Here is a 13840-nt window from a genome sequence, read left to right as displayed (position 1 = left end):
CTATGATCCGAAAGCTAGTGATTCGAAACAAACCTGTTGGACATTGACCTGGTGCTGTAAGACATCTTACTGTGCCCACCCCAGTCCAATGCCAGCATCTCCACTAATAAATTGTAAAAGATTATGGCACCAGCACAGGCACCTGTGGGATTCCACTGATCACATCACATCCTGCCGATCAGAAAAAGACCAATTTATGCAGTTTGTTTTTGTTATGCCAGCCAATCTTCTATTCAGGCTAATGTAGAATCATAGAAGTTACAGTGCAGAAGGAGGCCCATCGAGTCTGCACCGGCCTTTGGAAAGAGCACCCTACTTAAGCCCACGCCTCCACCCCATCCCACCTAACCTTCTTGGACACTAAGGGCAATTTAGCATGGCCATTCCACCTGACCTGCACATCTTTGGACTGTGGGAGGAAGACGGAGCACCCGGAGGAAACCCACGCAGACACGGAGAGAACGTGCAGATTCCGCAGACAGTGACCCAAGCCAGGAATCAAATCTGGGACCCTGGAGCTGTGAAGCAACAGTGCTAACCACTGTGCTACTGTGCCACCCCTTGTTACCTTTTACACCATGAGCTTTTCCACAATAACCTTTGGTGTGATACCTTATAAAATGCTTTCTGGAAATGGAAGTACAGCATGTCTACAGGCTTCCCTTCATCCACAGCACATGTTACTCCTTCAAAGAACTCCAATAAATTGGAACGGCATGATTTCCCCTTCACAAAATCATGCTGTGTGGTGTATCACCTCTACAGTGAGCTGGCTACTGGGTATTGTCCTGCTGGGCATCCTTACCTCTGCTACAAAGGTACTAGCAAGCAAGCTATGAAGTTGACAGATGTTAATGCAGATAACTGGGATACAGTGGCTGACGGCCCTAGCCGCTGGAGACTTACTAGAGGGGTGTTGGAAGAAGCAAATAGCAACCGATAGCTCACCTGGCTGAGAAAGAAGACCCAGAGAAAATAAGCCAGAGAATCCTGCACCCTTTTAGCCCACTGACGTCTTCTGCAATAAATGTGACAGAGTCTGCCATGCCAGAGTGAGTTCCCCCACACTCAGACAATGGTTAACACAAAGTTGACCACCAAGGCGCAACCATTGTCTCCTGAGATGGAAGGCTACCAAAGAAAGAATCACCCCAAGCCTGTAAAAAAAAAGTCATCTTCCACATGATCTTGACCGGAGTCGTTAGAACATACAGTGCAGAAGGAGGCCATTCGGCCGATCGAGTTTTCACTGACCCACTTAAGCCCTCACCCACCCGATCCCGGTAACCCGCTAACCCCTCCTAACCTTTTTTGCTCACTAAGTGCAATTTATCATGGCCAATCCACCTAATCTGCACATCTTTGGACTGTGGGAGGAAACCGGAGCACTCGGAGGAAACCCACGCATACACAAGGGAGAACATGCAGATTCCGCACATGTTCTGTGTGGCTCAGCAGGGAATTGAACCTGGGACCCTGGTGCTGTGAAGCGTTAGTTTGGACTATCTTGGAGGTTGATCCATTGCTGCCAGCAGAACTTGGAAAAAAAGCTGAGTATTTCCTGCATGCTCAGCTGGTGCAGAACTTACTTTGTTTGGTGTTTCTGGATCAACCTTTTGACCAATCATAGAATTTACAATGCAGAAGGAGGCCATTCGGCCCATCGAGCCTGCACCGACTCTTGGAAAGAGCTCCCTACCCAAGAGCATCCACACCTCCACCCTATCCCCATTAGCCAGTAACCCCACAGTAGCCCCATCCAACACTAAAGGCAATTTTGAACACTAAGGGCAATTTAACATGGCCAATCCACCTAACCTGCACATCTTTGGACTGTGGGAGGAAACCGGAGCACCCGGAGGAAACCCACGCACACACGGGGAGAACGTGCACACTCCGCACAGACAGTGACCCAAGCAGGGAATCGAACTTGGGACCCTGGAGCTGTGAAGCAATTGTGCTAACCACTATGCTACCGTGCTGCCCAATCACATCACTTTGTAAAGCCACTTCATGTTGCATGCAAACTGCCTCATCACAACCTACATCATTGGAGGGGACATGAAATGTGAATACAGGAAAAAAAACTTCAAACCAAGTAACAAGGAACTGATACAAATATTTCACACCCAAGTTACCCTCATTAATCAATCATTTGATTATAAACAAAATAAAAATCAACAATCATCCTTGGCCCCTTTTCTGATCTGTTGCCCCTGTTGGTACCTCTGCATGTCACCGAATCTATTGATAAAATATTCCTTCTCCAAATGGTCATGTGTGTGGGGGAAAAATCTTATTTTTGTGCTCCCCCCCCCCCCCCCCCCCCCCCCAAATGTCAAAATTCAGTGACCACGGGAAATAAATTTTCATTATGTACTGTTACAACGAATCCAGCAAAGTGTGTACAAGGTGAATTTTGTCTGTTGTCATTGTGATAAGTTACCCCACAGTTTGCTTACTCCATAACATCAATTAAAGTAAGCAGCCAGTGGAGGGTGGGAGAGAAATGTGCTGTCTCTGCAGATATGCATTGAAACTTTGTTCAGGTAGTGTCTCAAAACCAGAAACCTCAGGACCAGGTTTGTGCCAGATTTCTTATCCTGCGTTTTGAAAGACAATGTTCAGCCTCATGCATATTGCAACATGACTGCTCCTATATGGTTATTCCTCCCTTCTGAGTCTTGTTTGGCTATAGCATATGGCTATATCCCTCTGCTATGTGCTTTTTATTTTAAAGGTCATATAAAATATAATTACTATGTGTGGCTATAGGTGTTGCTTACCTGTCAGTAACAGAGGAAACTGCTGTACTGTACACCGACTAGCACTAGCTGCAGTGGGGCATCTGTGGTGAAACTGCCACCATGTTGTGACTATGAATCAGGTCAGGTCAGATCAGGTGGTGTTGACGGCCGTGCCGACTGGAGTGCAGAAAACGACAGGTGTGCGATACTGCATGGACACTTCCATTTTGTTCTTCATTCTACTACTGGCCAGAGGGCACATTGGAATTTTGCTGCTTTTATAAGGCCCTAAAGGAGTTCACACCAAGTAATTCAAAGAAACTTAGTTTACAGTAACTATTATATACATCACACTGGAGATCCCAGTTGGGTGCCTAACTAGCCTACTGTACTTATATACAACTATACTCCCTTAACGAGGGAGCTCGTATACTGCAAGGTTCGTGGGGAAGTTAATTGTTCCCAACCCATAAGATACTTGCGGGTCGTAACAGCTGCTTTATGTGGATTTGTGGTTAATTAACTTAACTATGTCGGTGCAACATCGTGGGCCGATGGGCCTGTACTGCGCTGTATCGTTCTATGTTCTATGTACAACTAGCAGAATAATACAAAGATTTTGGGCGTTGAATGCTTAAATTATTAAACTTTTAATTATGCACTTGGCTCCATAGGGCATTCTTTCATGGTCCACTTAAAAAAAGAATAGTCGACTTTTGGTCATTGATGATTTTTGGATAGTCGGATTTGAAGTACTATTAGATGAGTGTACGTGGAAGTGCAGAAACAGATCGCCTCACACACAAATCTGAAGAGCATAGAGAGGCAATTGAAACATAAAATTTGCTTTTATATCTCTTTTGACCCAACCAGAAGATTACCAATAACCTGGAGCTAAGTACTTCTGTACAGGCAGCACTGATAAACTAGAGTAAAAAAACAAAAATGGAAACCGAGCATGTCAGATCATAACAGCACAATCTGAGCTCCTGTTAGGAATATTCATATGCTATATAAGCCCCATGCTCCCAAACCAGATATATAAGTATGTGTCCTCTTTAAAGTCAATCCATCCCACCCTAACAACATTTCCAACTACCCTAGATAACTTTCCTGAAACTAAATGCTTCTTTTCATTGGGCTAGGGAAAAATATCTTGTGTGATCTGAAATGGTTTTCAATGTGATTCATAACGCTTGCTTGAAATATTGTTACTGAATAACAGTTTAAAATTGAACACGTTTAAATGAACAGAATTCAAGAAATAAATTATTTCAACATTGTTTAACAGTGAGGAGCTGGCATCATTACAACGAGAAATTGAGGTCTTGTCAGAGCAATACTCTCAAAAGTGTCTAGAAAATGCACACTTGGCTCAGGCTTTGGAAGCAGAGCGACAGGCATTAAGACAATGTCAGCGTGAAAACCAGGAGCTAAATGCACATAACCAGGTATGATGTATTTTCCCTCACTCACAGTTGAAATCCCACCAGATCATAACATAATAAGTACAAGACTAGCAATGTTTAAATTTAGATAGTGTAAAGAGAATTATCAACTTTAGCTGATTTCTGTTGGCAAAGGAAAAATAAGAGCGTTCTTACTCTGGCTGAAAAATGCATGCTTGTGAATTTTGAAAACTGCATCAATCTTGGTTGGGGTATCCCACTATTCAGTACACTGTTCAAGTTTATGAGTAAAGAATAGTCAGTTACCCAAAGCACTCGATGTTGTTAATGGTAATGTAACAGTTTGTCTCCAAGAATTAGTACCTTCAGAAATTCTTTGGGGGGAGTATGTTTTACTGGGTTTATTATTTCCAATAGGAACTGAATAATCGTTTGGCAACAGAAATAACCCGGCTGAGAGCAATGATGACTAGTGACAATGGAGGGGATGTCACTGGCTTATCGCAAGGCAAAGAAGTGTATGAATTAGAGGTAAGCCATACTTATGTAGATCAAAACTCTTATGAGCAAAAATATCAAGGTGGTTTGATCCTGATTTGAAATTTGATTGTACAAGACTGTAACACTGACCAACAGCTGCTTATGAGGGTCTGTGGTTGTCAGATTAGTTTGGTCCTCAGAATTACTTGATGCTATTCTTCTTGAGAATGGATCAAGTCATGAGAAGGTGCAGTGAATCATAGCTGGGGATGCAGGAAAGTTAGGGAAAATGTCAAGATTTGGTTGGGAAAGCTCAGCAGAACAGTGAAATGTTAGTTTTGGTGAGTGGGGGGGGAAGTCTTCTCGAACAATTTATATTTAAGAAAAATTCTTCCCAAAGCTTTTGAATACAGGAAAAGAAAATCAGAACTGGGATTAAAGATTGTATTAATTATGGTTTACAACAAAAAGTATTGGAGCAATATAATACAAAACAATCAAAATAATGTTCTATTCAGCCTGGCGAAGACATGCTTTGAAAACATAGGAAATCAAAGCAGGAGGAGGCCATTCGGCCCTTTGAACCTGCTCTGCCATTCATTATGATCATGGCTGATCCTCAAGGTCAATACCCTGATCCTGCCTTCCCCTATATCCCTTGATACCTTTAGCCCCAAGAGCTATATGTAATTCACAATCTTCAAACTATGATCCCTAGTTCTGGACTCTCTCTCTCTCTCTCTCTCCTCCCCCCCCCCCCCCCCCCCCGGTCCCCCGTCACCCACCACCACTGCCACCGATAATCTCACATCCACATTATACTACATCTGCCATGCATGTGCCCACTCAGCCTGTTCAAATCATTAATATATAATGAGAACAGTTGGGGGCCCTAGCACAGATCCCTGCGGTATCCCATTAGCCACTGCCTGCCAATCAGAAAAAGACTCATTCATTACAACTTTTTGCTTCCTGTCTGCTAACCAGCGTTCTATCCAACTCAAGACACTACCTGTAATCCCATGAACTTTAACTTTACATATTAATCTGCTATGTGTACCTTGTCAAAAGCCTTCTGAAAGTCTTAATAAACCATGGTTCTCCCTGGTCAACTCTATAGTACATCTTCAAGGAATTCTAGTAGATTTATCGAGCATGATTTTCCTTTTGTAACTCTATGCTGACTTTGTCTGATTACACCACTGCTTTCCAAATGCTGTGTTATGAAATCCTTGATTTTGTTTTTTAATATTTTATTGAAAATTTTTGCTCAACCATCACAGTACATTGTGTATCCTTTACACAATAATATAACAGTATAAGTAACAATGACCTGTTTTATAAACAAAGAATAAATAATATATAACGAAAACTAAAACTAAATGGCAACTGCCTTGTCTCAGATAAACACTCTCCAAAAATGTGATTTAACAGTCCAATATACAATTATTTATAGCAACGACCTATACATATTATACATATATATTAACAACCCTGAGAGTCCTTCTGGTTCCTCCCATCCCTTCCCCCCCCCCCCCCTCCCCCCCTGGGCTGCTGCTGCTACCTTCTTCTTTTCCATTCCCTCTATCTTTCTGTGAGGTATTCGACGAACGGTTGCCACCGCCTGGTGAACCCTTGAGCCGATCCCCTTAGGACGAACTTAATCCGTTCCAGCTTTATAAACCCTGCCATGTCATTTATCCAGGTCTCCACCCCCGGGGGCTTGGCTTCCTTCCACATCAACAGTATCCTGCGCCGGGCTACTAGGGACGCAAAGGCCAAAACGTCGGCCTCTCTCGCCGCCTGTACTCCCGGCTCTTGTGCAACCCCAAATATAGCCAACCCCCAGCTTGGTTCGACCTGGACCCCCACTACTTTCGAAAGCACCTTTGTCACCCCCACCCAGAACCCCTGTAGTGCCGGACATGACCAGAACATGTGGGTGTGATTTGCTGGGCTTCTCGAGCATCTCGCACACCTATCCTCTACCCCAAAAAATTTACTGAGCCGTGCTCCAGTCATATGCGCCCTGTGTAACACCTTAAATTGAATCAGGCTTAGCCTGGCACACGAGGACGATGAGTTTACCCTACTTAGGGCATCCGCCCACAGCCCCTCCTCAATCTCCTCCCCCAGTTCTTCTTCCCATTTCCCTTTCAGCTCATCTACCATAATCTCCCCCTCGTCCCTCATTTCCCTATATATATCTGACACCTTACCGTCCCCCACCCATGTCTTTGAGATCACTCTGTCCTGCACCTCATGCGTCGGGAGCTGCGGGAATTCCCTCACCTGTTGCCTCGCAAAAGCCCTCAGTTGCATATACCGGAATGCATTCCCTTGGGGCAACCCATATTTCTCGGTCAGCGCTCCCAGACTTGCGAACTTCCCATCCACAAACAGATCTTTCAGTTGCGTTACTCCTGCTCTTTGCCATATTCCAAATCCCCCATCCATTCTCCCCGGGGCAAACCTATGGTTATTTCTTATCGGGGATCCCACCAAGGCTCCCGTCTTTCCCCTATGCCGTCTCCACTGTCCCCAAATTTTCAAAGTCGCCACCACCACCGGGCTTGTGGTATATTTCTTCGGTGAGAACGGCAATGGGGCCGTCACCATAGCTTGTAGGCTAGTCCCCCTACAGGACGCCCTCTCCAATCTCTTCCACGCCGCTCCCTCCTCTTCTCCCATCCACTTACTCACCATTGAGATATTGGCGGCCCAGTAGTACTCACTTAGGCTCGGTAGTGCCAGCCCCCCCCTATCCCTACTACGCTGTAAGAATCCCTTCCTCACTCTCGGGGTCTTCCCGGCCCACACAAAACTCATGATACTCTTTTCGATCCTTTTGAAAAAAAGCCTTTGTGATCACCACCGGGAGGCACTGAAACACAAAGAGGAATCTCGGGAGGACTACCATTTTAACCGCCTGCACCCTCCCTGCCAGTGACAGGGATACCATGTCCCATCTCTTGAAGTCCTCCTCCATTTGTTCCACCAATCGCGTTAAATTTAACCTATGCAATGTACCCCAATTCTTGGCTATCTGGATCCCCAAGTAACGAAAGTCCCTTGTTACCTTCCTCAGCGGAAAGTCCTCTATTTCTCTGCTCTGCTCCCCTGGATGCACCACAAACAACTCACTTTTCCCCATGTTCAGTTTATATCCTGAGAATTCTCCAAACTCCCGAAGTGTCCGCATTATCTCTGGCATCCCCTCCGCCGGGTCCGCTACATATAACAACAAGTCATCCGCATACAGAGATACCCGGTGTTCTTCTCCTCCTATGAAATCCTTGATAATTGAGTCCAGTGACTTCCCTACTACCGATGTTAGCACCACTGGTTTATAGTTCCCTGTTTTCTCTCTACCTCCTTTTTTGAATAGTGGGGTTACATTCTCTACCCTCCAATCTGTAGGAACCATTCCAGAGTCCAAAGAATTTTGGAAAATGACCACCAATGGATCTACTATTTCTAGGGCCACTTCCTTAAGTCCTCTGGGATGAAGATTAGCAGGCCCTAGAGATTTGTCCGCTTTCAATCCCATTCATTTCACCAAAACCATTTCTTTACTAATACTAATTTCGTTCAACTCCTCACTAAAACTTGTACTTCTCAGAACTTCCGACATGTTATTCATCTCTTTGTGAAGACAGAAGCAAAGTACGAATTTAGATCCTCAGCCATTTCTTTATTCCATGTTATGAATTCCCCCGTTTCTGACTATAAGGGGCCTACATTAGTTTTCATTAATCTTTTTCTCTTAGAATAAGAATAATCTTTATTATCACAAGTGGGCTTGCAATGATGTTACTGTGAAAAGCCCCTAGTCGCCACACTCCTGCACCTGTTTGGGTACACCAATGGAGAATTCACAATGTCCAATTCACCTAACAAGCACGTCTTTCAGGACTTGTGGGAGGAAACCGGGGCATCCGGAGGAAATCCACGCAGACACAGGGAGAACGTGCAGACTCCACACAAACAGTGACCCAAGCCGGGGATCGAACCTGGGACCCTGGAGCTGTGAAGCAACAGAGCTATCCACTGTGCTACCGTGCCACCCATACCTAAAGAAAGTTTTACAGTCAGTTTTTATGTTCCCCACTAGTTTACTTTCAAATTGTATTTTTCCCTTCTTAATCAATCTCTTAGTCTGCCTTTGCTGAATTTTAAACTGTTTGCAATCCTCAGGTCTATTGCTTTTTCTTGCCAATTTACATGCCTCTTATGCTATCTCTAATTTCCCTTATAAGCCCAGGTTTGGCCACAGTTTCCTTTCTACTCTTGCGCCAAATAGGAATAAACAACTTTTGGAGTTCAGCTATTCGTTTGTTGAATGTCTACCGTTGCCTGTCTGCTGTCCTTCCTTTCAGTAATGTTTCCCAGTCCATCCTAGCCAACTCATGCCACATGCTATCAGAGTTACCTTTATTGAGGTTCAGGACCTTGATCTCAGAATCAACTACTTCACTATTCATGTTGATAAAGAATTCTCTCTCATTAGGGTCACTCATCCCCAACTAGATTGCCAACTAATCCTTTCTCATTGCACAGCACCCAGTCCTAGGTGGCCATGGTTGCTTGTTGTTCCTCAACATATTGGTCCAGAAAACTATCCTGTATACACTCCAGAAATTCCTCCTCTATTGTACTGTAACTAATTTGAGTCACCGAATCTATATGCAGATTAAAGTCACCCATAATTACAGATGTTCCTTTATCACTTGCTTTTCCTGTCTAATGCTATTCCCAACATTATCATTGCAGTTTGGTGGTCTGTATACCACCCCGCAAATGTTTTTTGCTCCTTAATGTTTCTTACCTCGACCCAGACAGATCCCACATCATTTGTACCAATATCTTTCCTCAATATTGTATCAATATCTTCTTTAATCAACAATGCCACTACACTACCTTTTCCTTTCTGTCTCTCCTTCCTTAAAACTGAATAGCCCTCGATGTTTAGTTCCCATCCTTGGTCACCTTGGAGCCATGTCTCCGTAATCACAACTATATTATATCCCTTTACATCTACTTGTGCAACTAATTTACCCATTTTATTTCGAATGCTCACAAATAACAATAACATAGAATTGCAATCAGATCCTGCAGTGATTGGTGCAATTTCCACAATAAAGAAGGGACCTATTGTTTTACTTTACCATTATAGTTTGCCATGAACATTAAACCTGAACACCAACTTAGAGCCATGTCTTCCCAGTAGGTCAAACATTCACCACGGTTTGGTTTATAGGTTTCATTAAAATATTTCAGTATTTAATACAAATTATTTATGTCTTCTATAGGTGTTGCTGCGGGTTAAAGAATCGGAAATACAGTACTTAAAACAGGAAATTAATTCCCTGAAAGATGAACTGCAGACTGCTCAACGCGTAAGTTCTCTTCTCACTACAGCAAATGGCCGATGGCAGTATTAAACATTTTCTGTTCTAACTGAAAGCTATTTTTAGGTTATTTTGTCTCCTGTTTACTTTCCTCTTCTTCTGAAGCAATAACTCCATCTTGGGTACCAATTGCCTTCCCACAATATCTTTGTGTGAGTTCATTGATGCTGAACGACAGCAGACCATTTTTTTTTGTTTTCAATTTATTCATGGGATACAGGTACCACTGGCTAGACCAACATTTATTGCCCATCCCTAATTTTCCTTGAGAAGGTGGTGATGAGCTGCCTTCTTGAACCGCTACAGCCCATGCTTTGTAGGAAACCCCACAGTGCTCATTCAGCCATGGGGGACATTACTGAATTCATCTGATATACATGCACTAGCATTTCCAGCAGGACTCTGGAGAGCAGTCAGGAATTGGAACCCTGATTTATTTTATATCAACTGCTGCCAGCCTCCACACCTACCCACCCACACCCTCACTTTCCATCAAAGCGCCCCAGCCGAGGAGAACTGACACTTAATGTAGTGTCCAGCTGCTACCCTGACAAAGATTGGCCACCTCAGCACAGGTCAGGATTAGAATCTGCAATCTTCTGGTTTGGACAGCTCATTATCAAATTAGGCAATACTTTTATCCAATAAGCCATTGGGGAAAGCTGATGCCATTCTTCACTATACATTTTGTGCATTTGATTTGACTTGATTTATTGTCACATGTACCGAAGTATAGTGAAAAGTATTTTTCTGCGGCCAAGGGAACGTACACAGTACGAACATAGTAGATTAAAAAAGAATAATCGACAGAGTACATTGACAAATGGTACATCGACAAACAGTGATTGGTTACAGTGCGGAACAAGGGGCCAAACAAAGCAAATAAATGAGCAAGAGCAGCGTAGAACGTTGTGAATAGCGTTCTTACCGGGAACTGATCAGTCCGAGGGAGAGTCGTTGAGGAGTCTAGTAGCTGTGGGAAAGAAGCTGTTCCTATGTCTGGATGTGCGAGTCTTCAGACTTCTGTATCTTTTCCCTGGTGGAAGGGACTGGAAGAAGGCAAAGCCTGGTGGGAGGGGTCTCTGATAATGTTGTATGCCCTCCTGAGGCAACGGGAGGTGTAGACAGAATCAATGTGCGGGTGGCAAGCTTGTGTGATGCGTTGGGCTGAGTTCACCACACTCTGCAGTTTGCTACGCTTGCTGAAGTCGATGATCAGTTCCTTGGTCTTTCCAAGATTTAAGGAGAGGTTGCTTTTGGTACACCATGAAACCAAGTGGTTTATCTCCCTTCTGTAGTCTTATTCGTCGTTGTTTCAGATACGACCCACCACAGTCGTATCATCCGCAAATTTATAGATTAAGTTGGAGTTAAATCTTGCCACACAGTCGTGTGTGTGTGTATAGGGAGTACAGTAGGGGACTGAGCACACATCCTTGCGGGGCCCCGGTATTGAGGACTATTGTGGAGGAGGTGCTGTTGCCCATCCTGACAGATTGCGGTCTGTTGGTGAGGAAGTCAAGGATCCAGCAGCACAGGGAGGGGTCAAGTCCAAGATTGCAGAGTTTGGTTATAAGTCTTGTCGGGATTTGCATTAGAAAGTTGATATTAGCCTTTTAAAGGAGCAATGAAAGGTTAGTAAAAGGGCACAGATTTATTACCAGCTGTGAAGTCATATGTTTTTATTATACTGATGTGTCCAGTTGCTATTCTGACAACTCCCAGTGGAACCCAAGGTTTGTCTTTTCCAAGTATGGAGAGATAACTTACATGATGTAAAGTCTACTGTACTCATTGTTCCACACTGTATTCAATGACCAGAATGTCACCATTGTTTATTATAAAACAAAATGAAGTGGGACGAACATCCTATCTTCAGGTTCCAATTAAGTTTGGACAGAATTTGCACTGTTGACCATTCATTTTCATACAATATACACCACAACGTAAAAAGATCAAACCAAGGAATTCCAGCCCATGACTAAATATTTAAACAGCTTGAGAGTTTTACATCAATATAACAGACCATTCTGTGCTCACAGAAATTGCTGTAGAATTTCTCCTGCATTTTAAAATTTCATTCTAGATTTGGTGTCAGAATTGAGAGTGACAGAGGCTTGGTACTGGTAAATGTTGGTTTACATGGGAATCCTGAGTCTGCCAGTTTTCATTCCCCCCTCATATCCCTTCAACCCAGCACTTGGGCCTCTTCCATTGCTAGGTGGTTAGTTACCCCAGGTCTCTGTCTCTTATTCTGCCGTTTCTCTTTATTTTAGCTATAGTTCTTCATGTCAACTTTATAGTATTAATTGCCTTCTTATAGTGGTACCAGTTTCTAAATCTAAAAATAGTTGCGGTTACATTTAGTGGTATACAACACAAACTAAATAGAGCTGGGTATGAAATCACTTCTGCATGTGGTTGGAGTTGCAAAGGAAAGTGACTGAAAACCTTGCAGATGTTTAGTGCCATCTGGTGTCGCAACTCAAAACAACATCCACCAATACTAAAGTGACAGTGTAAATAAAACGTACACAAATTAGAATCATCGAATGACTACAGCACAGCAGAAAGTCATTTGGTCCATTCCAACAATACATTTATACTTTGAAATTCCCCAGCAATTACCTGGTTTAATTGTTTTCAATAATTTAAAAATACATATGGTTCCATCATTACAACTAGTGTCAAGTGAATAAATGTGGGTGTCTTATTTGCATGTTTCAAATACAAAATTTGAGATCAGTTTTTAAAAAACACAATTTTCCTTTATGGTGATGCAATTAGTGTTGACTATACAGATTAAAATTTCTCCAGAAATATTTCAAAACCATAAGACCAGCTAAATTAAATATTCTGTTGAATGAAGTTCACGAGTTCCTGTGTGCTGGGAATGAATGGAAAATACAGAGTGTTAGGACAATGGGTGTATTCAGTGTTTCAGGAGTATAGGTTTGTCCTCACTTTCAAGAAGGATTTGACCATGGAGAAGGATTAGCAGTTTTTCTTGGTCAAGTCTAAAGATGGTGGTGGATGTCCAGGCTAGTGGTGCGCTGTAGTGATTGGCAAGTTGGAAGGGCCAGTGTGCCAAAGGCACAACAAAGTGATGGGCAGCTTGTGATTTAAAGCTACTGTCACTGGGTTGAGACAATACAATGTAATCTCTTTGTAAATTCTGCACAAGTACCTTTGTTTCATCAGGATAAAAAATACGCCACAGACAAGTATAAGGACATCTATACAGAGCTAAGCATCGTAAAGGCGAAATCGGAACGTGATGTAAACAGATTAAAAGAGCAACTCCAGCTGGCGCAGGAAGCACTGGGGGAACAGCCTATGGATGAAACAGAGCACAGCAGATACGGTATAGCAAACATGGGAGTTAAAAATAATAGCTAATATAATTTTACTGACTTAAATAGAATATATTTTGTTCTGGTGAAAAACAATCTCTTCATGTACTCCATTCTACAATGGGTGATCTAGGTAATAACCTTCAAGAAAGGTGGTTGGGGTCAGAACAGCGGCCTTGTTTAAGAGACTGCTGGATGCAGTAATGGGAAGACAAGTTTGTAAAAATATGAAATCCTTTGGGCTGAACAGTTTCATCTGGACCCACTATGTGACATTGGAGTATGCATTAAGCTTAATTTATGTGAATTGCATTTTCTTAAGAGTCCAACTTATTTCAAGTCTTCCCCTTTGTTCTAAGAATGGAAGAAAGCTAATGCCATTCGTACTGATTCACACAATCTCAATTGTGGTGAGGATGGATGTTCTGTAGCTGGTCTCA

At 43.0% G+C, this 13840-nt stretch overlaps 1 protein-coding gene across 2 annotated transcripts in view; it reads left to right on the top strand.

Moving 5' to 3' along the window:
• Window positions 1–13840, top strand: part of LOC140395378 (uncharacterized) — a 663783-nt gene that overhangs the window by 636955 nt on the left and 12988 nt on the right. For both annotated transcript variants that reach the window (XM_072483065.1, XM_072483066.1), the window contains exons 19-22: window positions 4039–4198; window positions 4574–4687; window positions 9949–10035; window positions 13249–13411. In XM_072483065.1, the coding sequence (XP_072339166.1) occupies window positions 4039–4198; window positions 4574–4687; window positions 9949–10035; window positions 13249–13411 (524 nt within the window). The remainder of the gene's footprint in view (window positions 1–4038; window positions 4199–4573; window positions 4688–9948; window positions 10036–13248; window positions 13412–13840) is intronic.

This window comes from Scyliorhinus torazame, chromosome 18 (genome assembly GCF_047496885.1).
Source record: "Scyliorhinus torazame isolate Kashiwa2021f chromosome 18, sScyTor2.1, whole genome shotgun sequence".
Classification (NCBI taxonomy): Eukaryota; Metazoa; Chordata; class Chondrichthyes; order Carcharhiniformes; family Scyliorhinidae; genus Scyliorhinus; species Scyliorhinus torazame.
Note: the sequence above shows the minus strand (reverse complement) of the source record. Positions and strands in the feature narration are given on the sequence as shown.